This window comes from Lucilia sericata, unplaced genomic scaffold (assembly GCF_015586225.1).
Source record: "Lucilia sericata isolate MDLA Ls3-8-SP2 unplaced genomic scaffold, ASM1558622v1 Contig000708F_arrow, whole genome shotgun sequence".
Lineage (NCBI taxonomy): Eukaryota > Metazoa > Arthropoda > Insecta > Diptera > Calliphoridae > Lucilia > Lucilia sericata.
In genome coordinates, this window is record NW_023994711.1 from 76,289 (window position 1) to 101,891 (window position 25,603).

General features: G+C 29.7%; 1 protein-coding gene across 2 annotated transcripts in view; it reads left to right on the plus strand.

Annotated features, from left to right (window-relative positions):
• The window catches only part of LOC119607559, an 82,273-nt gene that overhangs the window by 28,862 nt on the left and 27,808 nt on the right, over positions 1-25,603 (plus strand). The window contains exon 2 of one of the 2 annotated variants that reach the window (XM_037961519.1): positions 13,772-14,015. In XM_037961519.1, the coding sequence (XP_037817447.1) occupies positions 13,789-14,015 (227 nt within the window). In that variant the 5' untranslated portion in view covers positions 13,772-13,788. The remainder of the gene's footprint in view (positions 1-13,771; positions 14,016-25,603) is intronic. The other variant, XM_037961517.1, reaches the window with a different exon arrangement.

Consider the following 25,603-nt stretch of genomic DNA (forward strand, 5'->3'; position numbering starts at 1 on the left):
TTTTTAACGAAATACAATTTGAGTAATTTTTGCCTATAGGATTGTAATTATTGGTTATTTTGTTCGTAAAGCTGCAAAAACTCATATTTTTCGAGGAATAAAAGTTTCTTGCGTAAACTTATAATGAAGTAATCGAAGTTTATTACCTAATTGTTTATAAACATATACCATGTCCTTGCGGGAACTTATAAAGAGGATAATAAAGGTGTTACGTGTATGTAACAGTGGGCAGTTCTCAGTACTTTTTTCCCCCTCTACATATGATATAAATAATGAACAACTTGCTTACTTTTTTATGTAATCTGCTCCAAAAATAGTTTTTTATCAGAGGAATGGGCTTTTAACGTATGATATTTGATGAGAAACAATATATTTTTAATGTAAATGTTTCTATTAAATCGTCATCACGGGGATATTTTAAAATTTTCAAGGATTTCTGTGAAGGATATGCAATTTGAACGCATGAAAACTTGCTCAGGACACAGTTGGTGAATCTTAAATATATATTTTTACTAGATAATCGGAATATAATTGCAATTATCATTAAAAATGAATCATGGGTTGGAAATTATGACCATATATGCAAAATATGTAATGTTAGTCAATTTATCTGTTGCTGCAAGAAAATATATATAATTCATTGAATTCATGAACTAACATTACAAAAATTACAAAATTCCACGAATTAAAATTTTTTACTTTGAAATTATTTTTTATTTTATATGAAATAAATTTGTATGATATACCATATAAATTTCCATAATTGGTCGTAGCTCCCATACAAGGGTTAAACGCACACTACACATTACCAAATAATGATATCCATACAAAATTTTTGCACAAATATTGCCATATACACAGAAATGATACTGTAAAATTTGTTCACGATCGGTCCATATTTGGTCATATCTCCCATACCAGGTCCCCTTCCGAAAATAACTCATTACCAAATAATGATATCTATACAAAATTTGCCACAAATCCCAGGAAAAACTTACATTGAAAAGCAATGAGTTAAAAAGCTCTTTTCACTACTTCTTCATTAGCATTTTAAGTCATTATTTTAACACAGTGGTGTCATTGGAGGATAGTACTTCCACGCTCGCTTATAAATAGGGAATTAAAGAAGTACTTGCAATTTCACTTACAAAGAAGTTGTTTAGTAAGTTGTTTTATTTTTATACCCTTCACCACCGTCAGGTAATAGAGGGTATATATAAGTTTGCCATTCCGTGTGTAACAACAAGGAATATTCACCTGAGACCCAACAATTTTTTCGGATCGGTCCATAATTGGTCGTATCTGTCATATACAAAAAGTCCCCTTTTACGTGTTCTCGCCTAATCACTGCACCACTGCTTAGCTATTTTCGCGTCAAATAATGGTTTTCACATAGAAATTTTTTTTGTTAAACACAAATCTTAACACACAATTAAATAAAATGTGCAAACAAAATGACAAATGACGATAAGTAGTAGTCATTGAAAAGTAGGTGGTTATGGACGTACAACGCATTACCGAGTTTTTGCTGGGAATATTGCTTTTGTATACAAAAATGTAATTTTAAAATTGTTTCACGATCGGTCCATATTTGATCATAGCTCCCGTAGAGTACCTCCTTCAGAAAATCACTTAAACAAACATAACTTATTACCAAATAATGGTATCCATACAAATTTTGGCACAAATATTGCTTTTTTGTATAGAAATGATTCTGTTTTTCACGATCGGTCCTTATTTGGTCATATCTTCCATACAAATAATATCTATACAAAATTTGCCACAAATATTACTTTTGTATACAAAAAAAAAAATTATTTTAAAATTGTTTCACGATTGTTAAACACAATTCTTAACACGCAATTAAATAAAATGTGCAAACAAAATGACAAATGACAAAATGACCATAAGTAGTATTCTTTGAAAAGTAAGTGGTTATGGAAGTACAACCCATTACCGAGTTTTTGCTGAAAATATTACAAAAATGTAATTTTAAAATTGTTTCACGATCGGTCCATATTTTGTCATAGCTCCCGTAGAAGGCCCTCTTCAGAAAATCACTTAAACGCACATAACTCAGTACCAAATAATGATATCCTTTAAACATTTGGTACAAATATTAATTTAGTTTACAAAAATTTTATTTAAAAAAAATCCCCTCCCAAATATTACTTAAATTTACATTAATCATTACCAAACAATGATATCCATGCAAAATTTGACAAAGACATTACATTTGAATACAAAATGTTATTTTAAATTTTTTCACGATCGGTCCGAAAATCACTTTAATGCACATCACTTATTAAATAGCTATATAGATACAAATTTTGACAGAAATGTGGCTTTTATAAACAAAAATGTTACGATAAAAACACATTAACCGTATATAATTTGTTGTAATTTTTTTTTAGTTGAATGAATTTAGTACAAACAAATTGTGAACAACAGTATACATATCTAAATTTCCTTAAATATTTCACCAGTATTGCCAAAAAATCCCCATTTTTAAATTTAATTCCCCATAGTTTTCCCCAAAATTTGTCCATGAAAAACTCTCATGTCCGTCCCACACAAATATTTTCCATTCATATGCACTATTTCGTATATAAAATGCGCAATACCGGAATTTGATTTTAAATATGGTTAAAACAGCCATGCATATATTAATTAAATAGCAATCGTGATTTAATTTAGAACAAGTTGGTACCTAGAAAGTATACTAAATGAATGGCAATTATCGGGGCACATTTTTCCTTTGTCCCCATTTAGGACCCCTGAAAATGACTTTAACCCCAATGATTATCTTTAAATGACATGTATAACAAAGAAATTCGACATAAACAATTAATCCGGTATGTGATGGAATACGAGCGATTTGAAATCGACCGATTTGAAAATGTGTGATGAATTTCGATCGAGGAATGATTTATTATTTTCGTGCAAAATTCCACGCAGACAACAAAATACTGTATTGAAAATCACAGAAATTTAATATTATATCATACAACAAATCGTTTTTGTTGATTTCAAATCGATTCGATTTTAAAAATGAATTTAATTGCATACCTGATTATATAACTCTCTACCAAGTTTCATGAGGTCCAAAAAACAAAATACGCAAAACAATAAAACCAACACACTTCCATTTTTTTATTGGAATTGAAAGAGACCATATACATATGATACTAGGTATCATTTAAAGATAAATTGCGTTTTCAGTTTATAATTTTCTGATCGTTTCTCCTTTCCAAAGGACGTCAAACTTTTAAGGACATACAAAGTAATTTAAATATATTTACTGAATAGTTTTAGTCAATATGGGTATCAAATAAAAGAGGACAATCTCCAAAAATCAAATATATTTTTTTGTTTTTATTTTTCAGTACGAAAAAAAATTAATAATATCATTTGCAAGTTTCATCCTTTCATATCCTTGGGAATTTCCATTATATTTTTTTCAATAAATATATGTTAAAATTTGTTTCTATAGCTTTATTATTTAAGCAGTAAAAAATTATATTATTACTCTAATATCTAATCTGAAAAAATTTCTTGATACATAAGAAAATAAATGTGAGTAAAATATTGGACATCGAATGTTTAGAGGGAAAAACGGGTAAATTCTGTAACCTCATATCTCCTAAACTATAAAAGATACATAAACAGTTATCGTCGTTCATTTAAAAAATAAGCGGACAGGTGTCTGGTACTTTTTTAAAATTCGGCCCCTTTAGGGGTGAAAATTGTACCTATTTTTGGTACTTTTTTCATAAAACATTGTTTTTGGTTTATTAATGAATGGACTCCCAATACGATGTTGCAACTTTTTGGAACAGAATTTCTATTTCGTTAAAAAGGAGACTTTTTGGCAATTTTTCGTTATTCAAAAGGTACTTTCTGAATTTTCTATAATATTTAACCCAGAAACATGAAATTATACATGTAGAGCCCGTATTAAGTGAGGACCTATAAATGGGGACTTTTTGATAATTTTTCGTTTTTGAAATGGTACTTTTTTAATTTTCTATAATATTGATCCTAGAAACATGAAATTAAGCATGTAGAGCCCTGATTAAGTGAGAACCTATAAAAGGGGTAATTGTTCGTTCTGCAAAAGGTACTTTTTGAATTTTCTATAATATTGAACCTAGAAACATGAATTAAGCATGTAGAGCACGGAGGAAATAGGAATCTATAAAATGGGACTTTTTGGTACTTTTTCGTTCTTTGACTGGTACTTTTTGAGTTTTAACCTAGCAACATTAAACTAAGCATTTAGAGCCTGGAATAAATAAAAACCCATAAAAGGAGACTTTTTGGTATTTTATCGAACTGCGTCTGGTACTTTTTGAAATTTTTATAATATTAAACCTAGAAACATGAAATTAAGCATGTATAGCCCGGATTGAGTGATAACCTATAAAAGCTATTGTTCTTCAAAAGGTACTTTTTGTGTTTTTTATAATATTGATCCTAGAAACATGAAATTAAGCATGTGGATCCCGGAGTTAATGAGAATCAATAAAAGGGGGCCCTTTGGTAATTTTTCGTTATTCAAACGGTACTTTTTGAGTTTTTTATTACATATAATGAACCTAGAAACACAAAACTAAGCAATCAGAGACTTGAGTGAATGAAAATTTAAACTGGAATATTTTCTGGTACTTTTTCGTTCTTTTGAATTTTCTATAATATTGAACTTAGGAACATGAAATTAAATAAAATATGTCTTTTGGTACTTTTTCGTACTTCAACTGGTACTTTTTGAGCTTTCTAAAATATTGAATATATGTAAACATAATTGAATGAAAATTAAAAAAGGTACCAGTATCCTCTTTTGTTCTTTTTCTAATTCTTTTCGAATTTTCTATAATATTGAACGTAAAAACATAAAATTGGACACGCAGCTTCCTGATTGTATAAAAATCTGTATGAGATTTTTTGGTTTCTGGTTGAAAATTAAACATGCGTCATCCTGATTTGACGAAAATCCATAAAAAGGCACTGTCTGGTACTTTTTCGTTCTTCAACTGTTTTTTTATTTTCTGTAATATTGAGACTAGAATCATAAAATCAAACTTAAGAAGTTCTCTAAAAGGGGACTTTTTGATATTGCAGATATTCTTTATACATTTACAATAATTATGTTTATTTTATTCCATTGTGTTGAGGGTAGCGAAGCACACTGGGTATAGCTAGTATATTAATATTAGAGTAATAATATATTTTTAGCAACTTAACTAATAGTGCTACAGGAACAATCTTTAAGTGTGTGGTAAAGAATGCATTTTGGAGAAAAATATATTGAACATTTTTAAGAATATAAAAGGATGAAATTTTCAAAAGACATTGTTAACACTTTTTATTCCTGAAAAGTAAAAACAAAATATAATTTTGATTTCCGTAGATTGTCCTCATTCATTTGATATTGACAAAAACTATTTGATAGAAATATCTATAGCCTAGCCTATAGTCTAGTCTATAGTATGTATGTATGTATGTATGTATGTATGTATGTATGTATGTATGTATGTATGTATGTATGTATGTATGTATGTATGTATGTATGTATGTATGTATGTATGTATGTATGTATGTATGTATGTATGTATGTATGTATGTATGTATGTATGTATGTATGTATGTATGTATGTATGTATGTATGTATGTATGTATGATGTATGTATGTATGTATGTATGTATGTATGTATGTATGTATGTATGTATGTATGTATGTATGTATGTATGTATGTATGTATGTATGTATGTATGTATGTATGTATGTATGTATGTATGTATGTATGTATGTATGTATGTATGTATGATGTATGTATGTATGTATGTATGTATGTATGTATGTATGTATGTATGATGTATGTATGTATGTATGTATGTATGTAGTATGTATGTATGTATGTATGTATGTATGTATGTATGTATGTATGTATGTATGTATGTATGTATGTATGTAGTATGTATGTATGTATGTCTGTATGTATGTATGTATGTATGTATGTATGTATGTATGTATGTATGTATGTATGTATGTATGTATGTATGTATGTATGTATGTAGTATGTATGTATGTATGTATGTATGTATGTATGTATGTATGTATGTATGTATGTATGTATGTATGTATGATGTATGTATGTATGTATGTATGTATGTATGTATGTATGATGTATGTATGTATGTATGTATGTATGTATGTATGTATGTATGTATGTATGTATGTATGTATGTATGTATGTATGTATGTATGTATGTATGTATGTATGTATGTATGTATGTATGTATGTATGTATGTATGTATGTATGTATGTATGTATGTATGTATGTATGTATGTATGTATGTATGTATGTATGTATGTATGTAGTATGTATGTATGTATGTATGTATGTATGTATGTATGTATGTATGTAGTATGTATGTATGTATGATGTATGTATGTATGTATGGTTTGTTTGTTTGTTTTTGTTGTTTGTTTGGATTTTATAAATGCTAAACTGCTGGGCTTGCTTAGTGGGTGTGGCGCGTCCCATATAAGAAAACCTTAATTTAGTATATCTGTGAAAATATTACAGCTAGAGTCCTCTAATTTTTTGCAGCCACTTTAGTATCAACATGAATACTTAAGACAAAAAATTAGCTGACTAGCAGTAGTGGGAGTTTATTTGGGAAACTATAGGACCTACAATCTGTAAATTTTGCACAAAGCACTTTACCATCTATATGAACATTTTTCGGGAAAAAATTGGTGGACTAGCAATAGGGGCCGTTGTACCTACCATATGAATTAAATAAAAAATTCTTTTATCTGGGAAACTATTAGAGGTAGAATCTTAACATTAACATAAAAGTGAACATTTGGAAGTAAAATGTGCGGACATTCATTTGGGGTTCTTGGAACCTCTCATATGAATTAAATACAAAAGTTATAAATTTGAGAAACTATTAGAGCTAAAATCCTTAAATTTTTCGCTAACAACTCTGACATGTGAATATTTGAATCTAGAAACCTCAAATTTGTCACGAAGAATTTTCACATTCATGTGAACATGGGAGGTACCATACCCCTATTGTGGACTATCAAAAGGGGTTATGGTACCTCCCATATGAATTAAAATAAAAATTCGTACAACTGGGAAACTAATAGAACTAGAATCTTCAAAAATCGTAAAGTGCGGTTTTTAAGGTAGCAAAGCACACTGGGTATAGCTAGTTTTATATATAATTTAATGAAAATTATTTATAATTTGGTTATTTCCCGGCTATAGCGATTTTTATAAATCGCTATAAACCGTTCCAAACAACCAATATATCTCTTTTCCAGTTGCACAGGGTATTGAAATGTAATTTGTATTTTTTTTTTGTGGAAAAATGTTGATGAAAAACAATATTAAATGAAATTTTAGAATAAATAGAAGTTATTATTCAATGATATATCTTTTTAGCAAATATAAACACATATAGTTTTGGCTTTAAGTTCGGTTGCGCAGAAACTGTTCCTCTTGCTGTGTTCCTCTTTGTCAGCAAACAAAATCATGTTTTTTACTGTTTTATACGTCAATTGTTTTAACAAATTATTTATTGTAATGTGAACATCGGGCAAACAAAACGTTAAAACAGAAATGCTCATTTTAAGCACATTATGAAATAAAAATGTATTTAATTTTTTGTTTTTAGGCAGAAATTTCTATGAAATCGCAAAAAACTATTTTAAGTTCAATTAAATATTTTATACCCTTCACTTTCGTGAGAAGTGTATATATAAGTTTGTCATTCCGTTTGTAATTTCCACAATATAATTTTCCGACCCTATAAAGTATATATATTCTGGATCCTTATAGATAGCGGAGTCGATTAAGCCATGTCCGTCTGTCTGTCTGTCAATTTTCTGAAGACCCCAGATATCTTCGGGATCCAAATCTTCAATAATTCTGTCATTAAGTGATATGGATATAAACTTTTTACGGGTGCTATGACCAATTATGGGCTGATCTTGCCGATGCCAAAAAAATTAGTATAATGATTTACATATTCACAAACCATGTTTTATTCCGATGTCAAATATTTTAGCAGAATGATTTATACACTGAAAATAATCAATGCCTAATATACACGAAAAATGTCGTACATTATACGAAATGCTTCGTGGTTTGGCACCACGAAATTCTTTCGTAATATATACGAAATTGTACGAAATATTTTAGTAAAATTGAAAATAATTTCAGAAAAAAATGTTTATTTTACGATTTTTTTAATGACATAAATATGTTAGTTCATTTAAAAAATATTATTGTAAATTTAGAAAAAAATTGCGAATTAAAAAAAATTGTTTTATGTTTAACAAATACTTTAAAGAATTACGGCTGTATTTATAAAAACTTATTTTAGGTTTATTAAATTAGTCAAATATCAACGAAATTTATCAATATTTGCAAAAATTTATTAAAAATTACAAGGAAAATAAGTAAAAATAAGAAAATTTTAAATAGTGATGTTTATTTTGTTGCTTTTTAGTGATACTTAGATTTATATGTTATATTTATACATCTGAACTAAATATATATATATATTACAGTGGTGGAAAAAATAATAGAAACGACTTTATTTTGTGGTGAAAACTAAATTTTCTCAAAAACTACCCGTTAGATATGTATCTTAAATAAAAGGTATTTAAGTCTACTTTGCTACGATATATGGAGTTTTTAGTTAAGTAAGTTTTTTTGCTCCATCATATTTTATTCGTATTTAAAAAAGTTTGATATTGGAAAAAATAATAGGAACGATTCACAGTATTACACTGGGAACACAAGCTGAGATTTCTTAACTGCGTTTTGTATTTATTTTTAAAATGTTAATTATAAATGAAATTCTTAATATAAAAGTATACTTTTTACATTAATTTTTATGTAAACATTTGTTTTTTCGAAGCTTGATTGACCATATGGATCCAAGAAAGTAATAGAAGATGCTGTAAAATATAAGTTTAAGCCAAAAAATATGGAAAACAAATACAAAATTACATCTTTTTTTAAGCGAAAAAATCAGACTCATGCAGAGGATGACACTTTTGTGTGTTCCGTATAACCTTAAAAGGGAATATAATTTAGATGTTGCCAGCTTCATAGTAAGACCTCTCATGTATAAAAATTATTAAAAGGGTAAAATTAGTAGAAAAGTATTATATGGTACTTTAAAGATCCTGAAAGAAAAAATAAAATTTTTCAAAAACATTTGAAATCTCCCCTTGAGCAGGAATCGAAATATTTTGTGGTCAGATGTAAAAAAGTATATTTATTTTATTCTGATATGATCCGTATAGCTATACGTAGACGTTCCAACACTGGATTTTGTCCCCAATGTGCTATGAAGATCATTGAACATGGTGGCGGATACGTAATGGTATGGGGTTATTTTTTCTTGTTTGGAACATGGTCTCTATTTCGGATTGAGGGAAGATAGGACCGTAAATATTCCATAATTATAATTAATGATGCTATGCTGAATGAGAAATACCACTTTTTAAGGAGATTCCTACCATTGTGTCCTCAAAAGCGCAATTTTTTTACATGACTCAATATTTCTTGCTCCAAAAAGAAGTGTTATTTCTTATTCTTTCTTGATATTTTCTGGTTTAAATTGCATTTTTACAGTTTATACTATTTTTTTGGACCAAAGAATTATTTCAACAATTTGTCTTGAACATGGCGTATTTTTATAATTTTTCTGCGGTCTCGCCGGCAAAGTTTGCTTCTGCATCTTTTTGGACTCAAAATTATTGTTTATAATGAGATTATATTAGGGTTGTAATAATAAGCCTTTAACTTACAATTTGTATCGATTTCAATTTGAAAATTGTCTACAAATTGTTAAATTTTTATATTTTTGCATTTTTATATAGCTTAATTTAAAATCTCATTAAAATTACGAAAAGTGACGCGTAAATTATTGCAAAAATAATGGTATTATATTCATAACTGATCAGTACAAAATTTCAGTTAGTTTTTCCAACTCAATTCTTCATTGGAGGGATTTTAAGTAAAAAGAAACTTCGAAAGAGGAGGTGGCTCTATTTTTCGGAACATCACTGTATATTTATATATATATATATATATATATATATATATATATATATATATATATATATATATATATATATATATATAAATATATACTAGCTATGTATAATGAGATGCCATTCAAATTATTGCAAGTTCGCCAATTATTCTAAACGTTTATTAAGATTTAAATGTAATCCATAAAAAGGGTGAATAATCTAATCTAAATACGAATTTTTCTATTTAAATAATATGAGGGCTTCAAGCCCCCCAGATGAAAGTCCGCTCTTTTTCCTCCAAAATGTTCAGATGAATATTTAAGTTCTTTGTGCAAAACTTACATAATTCAGTTCTATTAGTTTCCCAGATAAACAAATTTTTGTACTTAGTTAATATGGGAGGTGCCGCTCCCCTCATGGGTAGTCCGCCAATTTATTACCCAAAATGTTTAAATGGATGTTGAAGTTATTCGTACGCTAGTGCGCCTACTTTTTGTCCTAAATAATCATATTGACATTAAAATGGCTCCGACAAAATCTGAGGATTCTAACTGTTATATTATCTCCAATACACGGATTTGATTCCTTAATATGGCGTGGCTTCCCGCCCACTTGAAATTTCAAAATAAAAAGCTGCCTATTACCTATTCCAGACATACAGAAATACGCTGTGAAAATTTCAAGAAAATCGGTTCAGCCGTTTATATAAACATACAAACAAACACACATTCATTTATATATATATGTACTAGTTATACCCAGTGTGCTTTGCTACCCTGAAAGCAATATAAATAAAAAACACACTTAACAATTTTGAAAATTCTAACTACAATAGTTTATTTAATTCATATATGGGTGCCAAGCCCCCATTGAAAGTCCTCCCGTTATTCTCTAAATGTTTACATGAATGTCAAAGTTCTTCATGTATGGGACCGACCGCACCCATTTTATGAACCAATCGTGAAAAAATCTTGAAATAGAATTTTTGTATACAAAACTAATATTTGTGCCAAATTTTGTATCAATAGCTTTATTTAGTAATGAGTAATGTGCGTTTAAGACATTTTCGTAAAAGGACCTTGTATGGGAGCTATGAACAATTATGTATATCATTGGTAACGAATATTGTGCATTTAAGTGATTTTCTGGAGGGGACCTAGTATCAGAGCTATGACCAAATATGGACCGATCGTAAAACAATTTTATAGTGTAATTTATGTATATAAGAGCAATATTTTTGCTAAATGTCAAATTTGGTAATGAGTTTTGTGCGTTTAAGTGATTTTCGTGAGGGAACCTTGTATGGGAGCTATGACCAAGGATGGACCGATAGTGAAAGAATGTTGAAATAACATTTATGTGTACAAAAATAGTATTTATGCCAAATATTTTATGGGTATCACTATTTGGTAATGAGTTATGTGCCTTTAAGCGTTTTTCTGAAATCGACCTTGTATGGGAGCTATGATCAATTATGGACTGATAGAAAAACAATTTCACAGTAATATATCTATGTATATGAGCAATACTTGTGCCAAACTTTATATGGATATCTTAATTTAGTAATGAGTTATGTACGTTTAAGTGATTTTCGGGAGGGGACCTTGTATGGGAGCTATGACCAGTTATGGACCGATCGGAAAAAAATTTTCAGTAATATTTCTGTGCATATAAGTAATACTTGTACCAAATTCTATATGGAATCTTAATTTAGTAATGAGTTATGCGCGTTTAAGTCATTTTCGGGAGGGAACCTTGTATGGGAGTTATGACCAATTATGGACCGATCCAAGAAAACTTTCACAGTAATATTCCTGTATATAAGAGCAATATTCCTGTATATAAGAGCAATTTTCTATGGATATCTTCATTTACTATTTAGTTATGTGGTTTTAAGTGATTTTCGGGAGGGGGACCTTGTATGGGAGCTATGACCAATTATAGACCGATCGGAAAAAATTTTTATAGTAATATTTCTGTATGTGAGAGCAATACTTGTACCAAATTATATATGGATATTTTAATTTAGTAATGAATTATATGCGTTTAAGTGATTTTCGGGAGGGGACCTAATATGGGAGCTATGTCCAATTATGAACCGATCCATAAAATGTTTTCTCTGAATGAATTCTATTGACATAAGATTTTAATTTGTTTGTGAAGATATCGACATTGTGACGGAAGTTATTAACAAAAAACCCATATTCCGGGAATATGTACTTTTATATGGGAGGTATATGAAATTGTGGACCGATTCTGGTAATTTTCAGCAGGGATTAAGCTCTTGTGTAGAAACGAATGTATAGTGATTTTCATGGAATTATCTTGCATAGTTTTCGAGAAAATTACATCAGAATATGTAAAAAATGCTTATTTTTTCGAGGTTGTTTTAAATTTTGATTCATAACTTTTCCCGGTGTGAACCGATTTTGAAGAACATTTAGGGTGAATTTGGTTAAATTCTATTAATTCGTTTTATCGTGAGCGTGTTTTACTTTGTTGGGTGAATATTTCTTGGTGTTGCACACGGAATGACAAAGTTATATATACCCTCTATCACCACTGATGGTGGTGGTGGGTATAAATAAAAATCCCCACTTAACAATTTTGAAGATTCTAACTATAATAGTTTTTTTATATAGATATATGTATGTATAATGAGATGCCATTCAAATTATTGCAAGTTCGCCTATTTTTCTAAACGTTAATTAAGATTTAATAGTTTCCCAGATATACGAAATTTTATATTTAATTCATATGGGAGGTGCCAATCCCCCATTGAAAGTCCACCCTTTTCTCTTTAAATGTTCACATGAATGTCAAAGTTCTTCATGTAAAATTTGAAGATTCTAGCTCTAATAGTTTCTCAGATATACAAATTTTTCTATTGGAGGATTTCTTTTTAAAAGAAAAATTTTGTTTTTAAAACTGATAATTTATGTACAAACTTTATATGCTCAAAAAGGGTTAAATCATAAGATTTTATACCTAATGCAAATTTTTTTTTGTTTTATTTCTGTTATTTCTCTAAATACATAAAACATTATTCATGGATAATGTTTTTACCATTTTTGAACTTCCGGGTTAAATTTGTCCCATGCGTTTTGAAGGATTAATTTCGCTTATTTCGCTGTTATTGGCCAACAAATAAATAATATTTCGTTATACTGAGAATTCACAATATTGCAAAATTTTACCTTTAAACTTCACATTTTATGGGTTAAGAATGTCCGATTTGAATAAAATTTGGAATATATATCTTATATTATCTGGTCTATAATACTCTGAAAATACTTTGTTTAAAATGTACAACAGTAAATAATTAATACGTATTCGAAAAAATTCGCAACTGCGTTTTTTTTTTTGAAGCACTCTAATGTACATATATGCTATGTATATTGCCGACTAGAAAAATTAGAGTTGTTTTTCCATAAATAATGTAAATTTGAAAAAACGTAAAAGGTGTTAGCCAAAAATTAGACATTTGGCTGATGAAATTAATTTCTAAACCCCAGTGCACTGGTATGTGTACAAATCCAATTAACTTTTGGAAAAAATATGTTTGCCTCTGATTTTTAGATTCAGACCATAATTTAAATTTTTATCGTACCTATTACAAATTAATTTTAAAAGTTTTGAAACATTCTCTCATTGATTTTCGAAATATTTTCTCTATTTAAGTTATAAATTTTATTATTAAGCTAATTATTTTTAGAATATGTGGTCAATTGGCTCATCATTGAGCGATGAAGTTAGTTCCGCCGAATTTTCCTGTATAAATAATGATCGTTATCGTAACTTTGTGACTGGCTTACATTTGCAATCCCTAACTCAACGACACCATTTTCACCAACAGAAGTCATCGGCTCATCGGGTTCATCCAAAAACCCAGCAGCAACAAAATAACTTGCGAAATAATATTTCCAATCAACAACATGATGCCAGGTTTGCATTAAATAAACTCCTGCTGACAGACTCAAATCAGGAAATAGTTAAACCAGTAATGCAAAATTTTTAATAAATTGCACCTACATGTTAACTGAAACTGATTTTTGCCTGTAAGCAATAGACATAACTTAATTTACTTATAAATACATAAACGTACTAGCTACTTGTACCTGCATTGCCCAGGCTTCTTAGAAAAGTAAAGTGCAAAAATATATCCCTACCTACTAAGTTGTAGCGGAAGCTGAATGAATAATGTTATACCCCGTTCAAATGATGCGTTTATTCATTATTAACGCTCTCATCCCCAATTACAAACAGAAATACATAATTGGCAATACAAAATTTTAGCTGCGAATTACACAAGCTGTACGTAATTCAGTTTGGGTATTTATCATAATCAGCTGTTCGTTTTCATTTCTTGTAGACAAATAAAAACTAAAACAAGTAGACAAGTATATTCGGCTGTGCCGAACCTTATATACCCTTCACCATGATGTGTTAAAAAACAGTCAGTATAAATTTTATTACAAACATTTAAAAATACCAGTCGTTAAAGAAAAAAGTACCGGCAAGTCTAATTTTAAAGATTTTCAATCAATCGGGGTGCTACCTGTGTGTATAAAAGCCAAAAAATACCAGTCATAGAACGAAATAGTACCAACATTCCTGCAGATTTTCGCTAACTTAGGACCCTGAATGATTAATTTTATGTTTCTAGGTTCATGAAGAAGGAAAAAGTCCCCATTTATATGTTCTCGCTCACTTAATTTCATGTTTCTATGTTCTGTATGGTAGAAAATTCAAAAAAGAACATTTTGAAGAATGAACCTTTCGTAGGTTCTCACCTAATCTTAATATCATATTTCTAGGTTTAATATTAAGAAAAATCAAAAAGTACCTTGTGTAGAACGAAAGAGCACTAAAAAGTCCCCATTTATGGGTTCGTATTCCTAGGTTCAGTATTATAGAAAATTCAAAAAGTACCTTTTGAAGAACGAAAAAGTACCAAAAAGTCCCCTTTTATGTGTTCTCACTTAATCCGGGCTCTACATGCTGTAACGATTCTTAGAGTAGGGGTATTACGATGGGAACAATGCTACCTATTATTTCAGCTGTGCTCGTCGTTGGAGGGGGGTTGGATTGTGTTGAGTTCCCAAATAATCATACAACAAAATAATTCAGAATCAGCTACAAGGGATTTTACTTTAGGTAGCTTATAATCTACAAAGCAATCCATACAGAAAACGAAAGACATGCAGAGAAACGGTTGATGAAACTGGCATAGCTTAAGGTATAGCAAATACCTTTCTGATACCCACCCACCATACTGACAGAATACTGTATTATTTGTCAACCCTAATGAAAAAAAAAACAAGTTAGAGTACTTTATTCGGCTGAGCCGAATCTTAAATACCCTCCACCAGCTACTTATATTAATACTTTTCTAATTGATCAAATATTTGTAAAAATATGTTTTCTTATGTTTTCAATAGAAAAATCCCTGGATTTAAACAGCTTAATTAGCTTAATTACAAACGCCATTTTCTTTATATTTTTATAGCGATTAGCGATATTTAGTAATTTGCATGTGTGTGAAAGATTTAAAGATTTATATAATACATATATAATTTTGTTCTACACAAATTGAGCAAGTTAAATACGGTTAAAGCGCTTTTAGGGGCAGGATCTAGTATGGGAGATATGACCAATTATAGACCGATCGTAAAAAATTCTTTAAGCTAAATTTTTGTTCATAAAAGCTATATTTCAGTCAAATTTTGTATCCTTGTATGGGACCGACCGCACCCATGTTATGAACCGATCGTGAAAAAATCTTGAAATAGAATTTTTGTATACAAAACTAATATTTGTGCCAAATTTTTTATCAATAGCTTTATTAGGTAATGAGTAATGTGCGTTTAAGAGATTTTCGTAAAAGGACCTTGTATGGGAGCTATGACCAAATATGGACCGATTGTAAAACAATTTTATAGTGTAATTTATGTATATAAGAGCAATATTTTTCTAAATGTCAAATTTGGTAATGAGTTATATGCGTTTAAGTGATTTTCGTGAGGGAACCTTGTATGGGAGCTATGACCAAGGATGGACCGATCGTGAAAGAATTTTGAAATAACATTTATGTGTACAAAAATAGTATTTATGCCAAATATTTTATGGGTATCACTATTTGTATGGGAGCTATAATCAATTATGGACCGATAGGAAAACAATTTCACAGTAATATTTCTCTGTATATGCGCAATACTTGTGCCAAACTTTATATAGATATCTTAATTTAGTAATGAGTTATGTACGTTTAAGTGAGGAGGGGACCTTGTATGGGAGCTATTACGAGTTATGGACCGATCGGAAAAAAATTTCTCAGTAATATTTCTGTGCATATGAGCAATACTTGTACCAAATTTTATATGGATATCTTAATTTACTAAAGAGTTATGTGGTTTTAAGTGATTTTCGGGAGGGGACCTTGTATGGGAGCTATGACCAATTATGGACCGATCCAAAAAAACTTTCACAGTAATATTCCTGTATATAAGAGCAATACATGTACCAAATTTTCTATGGATATCTTCATTTACTAATGAGTTATGTGGTTTTAAGTGATTTTTGGGAGGGCACCTTGTATGGGAGCTATGACCACTTATGGACCGATCAGAAAAAAATGTTTTCTGAAGCTTTTTCCTTCTTTCCACAATTTGATTATAATTTTTTCTTTCTGAAACACTAATTTCTTTACCTTTGCTATCCATTTTTATTATTCTTACAACTTTTATACAAAAATATGCAAACGATCTATTGTAATAACCATTAACTGAAAGTGTGCAAAAACAAGAAAAAAGGACAAAAGATGTAACGATACTATCAAAACTAAACAAATGAACGCAGACTTTTTGGTTGCTTTATTCACGTGTTACTATACTTTTAAATCTCGCTTTTAAATAAACGAAGAAAAAAATATGGGATTTTTGGTGCTTTTTGATATAAAGATTGCTATGAAGCAAAATAAATAAATATAACATATTTTAATTACAAACATATTTATATTTATATCTAACATATTTATATTTATATAGAAGTCGTTAGATTTTTATTTCATACTGCCAAAACAAAATAAAATGAAAATTGGTATGATTATCAAAAAAATCAAACAGAAAATATATTTTGTTTTAACACTAACATATTTGAAATAAAATGAAACTTCAATTTAAAAAAAACAAGTAAGAGTGTTATATTCGGCTATGCCGAATCTTATATACCCACCATCAAACCTCGTTCGACTCGAACGAAACTTACTTATGTCGAATTTCATCTATATACTCGTATATTTAGGCCAGTTATAAGCGTTAAAGTAATTTTCTGAAGGGGATCTTATATAGGGGGGTAGGGTCAATTATGGGTCGATCCTCATAAAATTTGGTAGACAGAATTTGGATCGTATTAAATTTATTTGTGTCGAATTTCAACGCTACACTCGTATTTTTAAACCATTAATGAGCGTTGCAGTCATTTTCTGAAGGAGACCTTATATGGGGGGTAGGGTCAATCATGGACCGATCCTCATAACATTTTTTAGATAGATTTTGACTCGTATGAAACTTACTTATGTCAAATTTCATCTATATACTAGTATTTTTAAGCCAGTAATGAGCGTTAAAGTCATTTTCTGAAGGGGACCTTATATGGGGGGTAGGGTCAATTATGGACCGATCCTCATAAAATTTTACATAGTGATTTTGGATCATAAGAAACTTACTTATGTCGAATTTCATCGCAATATTCGTATTTTTAAACAAGTTATGGCTGTTAAAGCTGCTTTTCGAGGGGCCACTTGTATGGGGGCTATCCGAAAACGTGGACCGATATTGCCCATTTCCAATACCAAGGAAACCTTACCTATAAAAAATATTTATGTGAAATTTCAACCCTCTAGCTCTTTCCATTCGGACTCTATCGTGCTTTCAACAGACAGACAGACAGACGGACGGACAGACGGACAGACATGGCTAGATCGTCTTAGAATTTAATGAGGACCCAGAATATATATACTTTTGTGGGTCTATGATCAATATTTCGATGTGTTACAAACGGAATGACAAAATCAATATACCCCCCATCTTTTTTGATGGTGGGTATAAAAATTCAATGAAAAAACGTAAATTTTTATTTTGTTTCTGTTTTTATTTGAAATTTGTTTATATTTGTTTAAATAACAAAAAAATTTTTAAAAATCATTAGATTTTCAATTTTCCATCCGTATTTTCAGTAAGTTTTATTTCATTTTGTATCTACACTATAATATTTACATGTCATTTTACTGAATATTATGGTGTGTGGCCAGCTTAATAAACATTTATAATGTGAACGCAGAACCCACCACCACCATCAGTGGTGATAGAGGGTATAAATATATAACTTTGTCATTCCGTGTGTAACACCAAGAAATATTCATCTGATACCCAACAAAGTATATATATATTCTGGGTCCTTATCAAATTCTGAGTCGATTTAGCTATGTCCGTCTGTCTGTGTAAAACACGCTCACGATAAAACGAAGCAATAGAATTTAACAAAATTCAACCAAAATGTTCTTAATTTTCCTAAGTTGTTTGGTATTGAAAATAAGCAAAAAATTGGTTCACATCGGGAAAAGTTATGAATCAAAATTTAAAACAACTCCGAAAAAATAAGCATTTTTTACACATTCTGATGTAATTTTCTCGAAAACTATGCAAGATAATTTCATAAAAGGAATGACCGGAATCGGTCCACAATTTCATATACCTCCCATACCAAAGCAGATATTCCCGGAAAATGAGTTTTTTGTTAATATCTTCCGTCAGAATGTTGATATCTTCACAAAATTTTACAAATTAAAATCGTATGTCAATAGAATTTATTGAGAGAAAAAATCTTCTGGATCGGTCCATAATTGGACATAGCTCCCATACAAGGCCCCCCCCGGAAATCATTTAAACGCGCATAACTCATTACTAAATTGAAATATCCATATACAATTTGACAAAAGTATTGCTCATAACATTAGCAATATTACTGTGAAATTGTTTTTCTATCGGTCCATAATTGATCATAGTCCCACTCAGAAAAACACTTAAAGCCACATAACTCATGAGACCTATAAAACATTTGGCATACATGTTATTTTTGTACACAGAAATGTTTTTACGATCGGTCCATCTTTGGTCATAGCTCCAATACAAGGTTCCCTCCCGATAATGAGTTAAACGCATATAACTCATTACCAAATATTGATATCCATACATTTAGCACAAATATTGCTCTTATATACATAAAATTATTATATACTTTAAAATTGTTTTACGATCGGTCTATATTTGGTCATAGCTCTCATACTAGGTCCCCTCCAGAAAATCATTTAAATTCACAATATTCATTACCAATATTCATTACCAAATAATTTTGAAATTTTGTCTTTATATGCATAATTGGTCATTGCTCCCATACAAGGTCCTTTTACGAAAATCTCTTAAACGCACATTACTCATTACCAAATAAAGCTATTGATACAAAATTTGGCACAAATATTACTTTGGTATACAAAAATTCTATTTCAAGTTTTTTTCACGATCGGTCGGTCCCATGCAAGGTTCCCTTCAGAAAATCACTTAAACACACATTACTTATTACTAAATTACGATATATGTAGATACAAAATATGACTGAAATATAGCTTTTATGTACAGAAATTTAGCTTAAAGAATTGTTTGCGATCGGTCTATGATTGGTCATATCTTCCATACTAGGTCCTGCCCCTAAAAGCACTTTAACCGTATTTAACTAGTTGCATTACCAATTTGTGTAGAACAAAATTATATAAAGTCTGTTCGTTTACAAAAAATTTTTTACTAGTTTCACCATTTTTTACTATTTTTGTAAGTTTTCTGTTTTTGTACACAAAAAATTGTAAAAAATAGTAAGCTCTTTAAAATAAAATATGTTTCTCTTTTACTATTTTTGGCTTGAATATTTTGATCGAGTAAAAATAGTAAAACAAAATTTGTTCTGTATTGATTTTTTTGGAAAAAATTTTCATATAATTTGTTTTAAATTTTTCAATATAATGACAATAAAACAAAATTTACTTGAATTTCGTTCGTTTACTTTTTATATTTTTGAGAATATTTTTTATTTTTCTCTTGTTTTATTACTTTTACTAGAAATGTATTCAAACAAACCTATATATGTATGTATTTTAAACCCTTCAAACATTTAGAAGACAAAACGATTGCGCATCACCCCCGACGCCACGTCAAAAACACTTCTGGACGATTGTCATACGAGAACGCACATTTTACAAAAACAAAATACATTGATTTCGAATTTTCGTCTTCTAGAAATATACATTTAAGTTGCTTCCGGATGATAGTTAGAATAGTGCATCCATTTTGCTTAAACAAAAAACCATGACTGTTGAATTTTTTTCATCTGGAAGTATACGTTTTAGTGACTTCTGAATGAGAGCTGGGTGAGAACACGCATTTTACAATAACAAAATACATTGTTTCCTAATTTGTATCTTCTTTATTTGTATGTTTATGTCACTTCTGGAAGACAGTTTGAAGACTGTTCACATTAATGTTGTATTTTATTCATCTGGAAGTGTGGATTGTAGTCACTTCTGTACGATTGTCAGACGAGAGCACACATTTTACAAAAACAAAATACATTGATTTCTAGTTTTCGCCGTCTGGAAGTATACTTTTAGGTTACTTCCGGATGATAGTAGGAAGAGTGCAAAAACAAAAAAATATAAATAAACCATTTTTTAGCGAGAACGCGAAAAAAAAATAAATAATGCAGAAATTTTGCTAAGTTCAGTGATCTTTTGTGTTTTGTCCAGTCATGTTCAGTTTTAATTATTCATTGTAAAACTTAAATGAGTTATTGAATAATTTTCATAGAAAAATAGTGTAATTAATATATTGTGAATCTTAAGTAATAAAAAACAATATGACAGTGTTGTGTTAAAAGTCAACTGTTAAGAATCACTTAAACGCATATTACTAATTACCAAATAATGATATCCATAAAAAATTTGGCACAAATATTTATTTTTGAATTTTGTCATACATATAGTTTGGGTATCCACTGAGTTGAAAATCGAAATCAGTCCACAATTTCTTGTACCACCCATAGGGATTATAAAATCGATTATTTTCCGCAAAAAAATAAATAAAAACTGTCCAAAACGAACAGGATTCGAACTTATAATCTCCTAGTTGCTAGTTTTACGCCATTCCTACTACACTATTAACTAGCTTTGTAATTGTTAGCAACTAATGTTCACATAGAAATTCTCTCTCCTGTTTGTGTAAAAAATTGTTGTTAACCCAAGATTAAATAAAATGTGCACATTGAGAAAGTGTAACTATTAATTTCTTATGCTATTCAGCAACATCAGTGTTGATGAAAGTTATTCAGCAGCAATGTTTTGTACAAACAGAAAATAATATGGTGTTTTTATACGAAAAATATTAGTTAACGAAGGACAAAATAATGAAGTGGTGTAGTGGATGGAAGGGAGAATTAACAAACTGAACATTGCAGGTTCGATTCCTGGTCGATTTATCTTTTTTTGTCATAAATAACTTATTTTTTTTTTAATCAAATTAAGTGTCGAAATTCGGTTCAACAATAAAAAAATTTAAATCATTTTTTTTTTCACAACGTTTAAAATCTATTGTACCTCCCGTACAAAATTATATAAGTTTTATAACTATAACTATTGCCATACATTTTTCTCACACATAGAAATTATTTTAAATAAAGAACATAGGTTAAATTTACGCTCTGTAACAGTCTGTTAAGTGGTAGTTTTGTTTTTAATTGCATATTTTAAGGCGTAATGAAAGTAAGTCTAAAATATTAAGGTAAATTTGAATCAATCCATAAAATATGATCATTTAGGGAGGAGCGTATTTAATATTCGGCAGAGCCGAATATAGTACTCTAACTTGTTTGTTAATTATATCGTAGACATTATAGGCATTATATTTAACCAACAAACTTTGAAAAATTCAAATTAAATGATTTTGTCCATCATTTGGTTGAAGACGGGCATTTCCAAATTTTCTAAAACATAGTGTCAAATATTCGTGTATTAATGTACTAATTTTTTTCCCAAAATATAATCGTTTAAAATTTTTCTGGGATTTTATTTACAAATTTGTAAACGTTAAAATTAGAATTTTTAGATTTTATTTTAAAAGTAAAACCAAAAAAGCTTTATCTGAGAAAAAATTTTTTAAAAATCAACTTAATGTTGGCTTAAAGAAGTTTCGAGCCTACAATAATAAAATTCTTCTATTTGTTAATGATTTATTGAAGGTGTTTTTTGACGTTTAGAAATACGATTTTCCTGAATTTTGGCTAAAATCTTTAATAAACCTAAAATAAGTTTTTATAAATACAGACGTAAATGTTTAAAATGTATTTGTTTGTTGGATTATTCGAGTATTAGTATCTTCATGTAGGGTGTCCGTGTATAACTGTTAATTTATTGATATGTGGAGAATTATAGTACAATATGTAATAAGATAAACTTCTAAAGATGTTTTATTTTTACATTCGAAAATCAATTAGGTGATCATACTTTTAGAGTAAATGAAAATTAAACAAAAAGATTACAATTAAGTTAAAGATATTGAACACGAAAGAAAAATAACAATCAAATTACGTTATAAACAATCGGAATCGAAGAATAAATCAAATTATATCATAAAATGTAGCTATTTGCATTCAGCAGTCGGGTTAATTTATAAAAAAAAACTCAAGAAAAAAATTCTAGAACAAGTTATCTATAATTTACACCTGGTCACCTCAGATGAAAAAATATTCAAAAGTTAAGACGATATTATGATCAAGGGTAATAATGGTAATTTCAGGTTTGAGAATAATTATAAATTCAGGTTGAGATGAAGTACAAATCAGGTGAAACATTAATGAGGATATGAAAATGCTTTTTTTAAACATTGTAAATGATACCAATTCCGAATTTGAAGAAGAACTAGTCGACAGGATTCGTCTGGTTTTCGTCTTCCAAAGTCGACAACACACGAGATGAAGGCTTTAAATCTTAAAATCATAAATTCCTTAGCAAAAATTAAGCAAATTCAGCGTTTCGAATTATAAATTAAACTCCTTCAAATAAAAATAACGATTTGCTTAAAATTGTCCTGTCATTCTATTTCAGTGTCTGTCTCCGATAAAAGTTTTAAGTTCCGTAAAAATTTTGCTGTCTTGTCCATGTGTAATCACAGTTTGTCCGAATAAAAGTTCATAGGGTGTCCGTCCGGTTATCTGATGAACGCTGCTGCGTAACGCACAGTTAATGCTTGCCAAGTATTGATACCATTTACGTTGATCATTCCGAATGTATGAAAGGAGTGCTTCGTTGTCTCTCTCGCGTTCGACCATGCGCTGAGCCTGGTACTTCATGTGCTGCATATATAACTTCTTTACGAAGTTCTTCTGGGACCCATAATTTCCCAGAACTAAAATTGGTTCTCTTGTAAATAAATTTGTCCATAACCTTGTAATCCGGTAAGGTGTTATTTAAGAACTCGTTTCTAAGTCGAGTATATTCATAACTATCGAAGGCTTTTGAATTAATGTCAATGGATGGCATGGTTTGTAGCTCTATTTCATCTATGGATGTGTCATTTTCAAATGCACGCGATGAAGCGTCAGGCACCAAAGTGTCCCTACCTTTACGATGTTCTATATTGTACACAAAGCCCTGTAATTTTAGGGCCCATCTGGCTAAAGGTCCTAATAGATCCTTTTGCCTCATTAGGCTTTTGAGACTAGCGTGGTCGGTTATAACCTTAAACTGATGACCTTCAACATACACCCTGAACTTTTTAATGGCTAAAATCACGGCTAAACACTCTAATTCTATGATTGAGTAGTTTCTCTGGGCTTTGTTTAGTTTTTGCGACATGTACGCTATTGGTCGCTCGTTCCCTAAGACATCCAGTTGAGCCAAAACTGCTCCTAAACCACAAATGCTTGCGTCGCATTGAATAATGAACGGCTTACTGAAGTCTGCATGTACCAATACCGGTGCAAAAGTTAACTTGGCTTTAACGGTTTCAAAGGATTTCTGTGACTCGTCTGTCGATACAAAAGATTTTCGTTTTCATAACATCTCTGTCATTGGGAAGGTTATCGTAGCATAGTCATCTATAAACCGACGGTACCAGCCGGTCATACCTAGAAACTTTCGGAGTTATCGTGCCGTCTTGAACGCAGAGAAAAAACATGGTTGTGGTAACCAGTGTTGCCACTTTGGTTATTATTAACCAAAATTGGTTATTTTTGTTTTGCATGTGTACATGTGAATTATTTTTTCGTTTTGGTTATTTTTTGCAAACAATTGAACTAAATGTTGTTTGCTTTTATTCTAAAAATAAAATTAATAAAACTTCTTTTATCTCTAGTTTAAACCAACTATGTAAATATACATATCGCCCCTGTTTTGAATTTTGGAAATATGTGGAATTTTTTTTTAATATTCGAAATTATTTTATTACTGCAATTTGTACATCTACTGGTTATACTGCACAAAGTTATTTTTCCACATCTTAATTGGTTTAGGATTTAGCAAAAGTGCCTATGCGTTTTCCACATATTAAATGAGTTGATTTAAATCATAACAACACCGTAATATTATTTTATTTACACTAGCCAATCTAACACCGTGAATAATGGAATGAATCACTTTTTGGGTCGATTCAAACTCGTCCGTCCTTCCGTTAATATTTCTATTGGTACTTTTTATGTGAAGAACTCGCGGTACTTATATGAAAAAACGAAGTAGGTTATATTTCGCATTTCGATTTTTATGGAATTTGGTGGGAATAGTCTACGTACTTAGTAGATTATATCCTCCAAATTAAATTAAAAATTTAAAGTATAATTGCGACTTCTATACCTATTTGAAATTTTGCATAAACAGATACTGTGCTAATTTGTCGAAATTCTAAGATAAATTATTTAATAAGAATTAATAAAGTATTTTCTGCTAATTGATGCAAGAATAGTATCACAATATCTTTAAAGTATTAATCAACTGATATTTTTAAGTAACACAGCTAAGGAAAATGAAATTGTATTATCTACAAAACTTGTAATAACATCTAAACTCGTACGACGAACAATAATCGCGATATATGCAAAGATTTGATACTCATGACCTTTGACTTCTACTATCTCACCATGACTTTTAGTTCTTTATTTATATTTGCTAGATGATGTTGTATACTAGTTTTTATTTTACCGTCTTAAATTCTAAATTTTGGTCAATTTGTTGGACAATTTGAATAGATTGCGTTTACAAATATTGCTGAAGTTATGAATGTAATGCTAACATCCGCCACATGGTATTATAATTTGGTCAAATATACCCCTTAAACCCAAATTTCGAACGAAATCTTAAAATTTGTACATAAAATGGGAAGATTTTTTTAATTTAAAATTGTTTTCCAAAAAGTCAAATGTGGAGTTAGTTATTTTTTTCC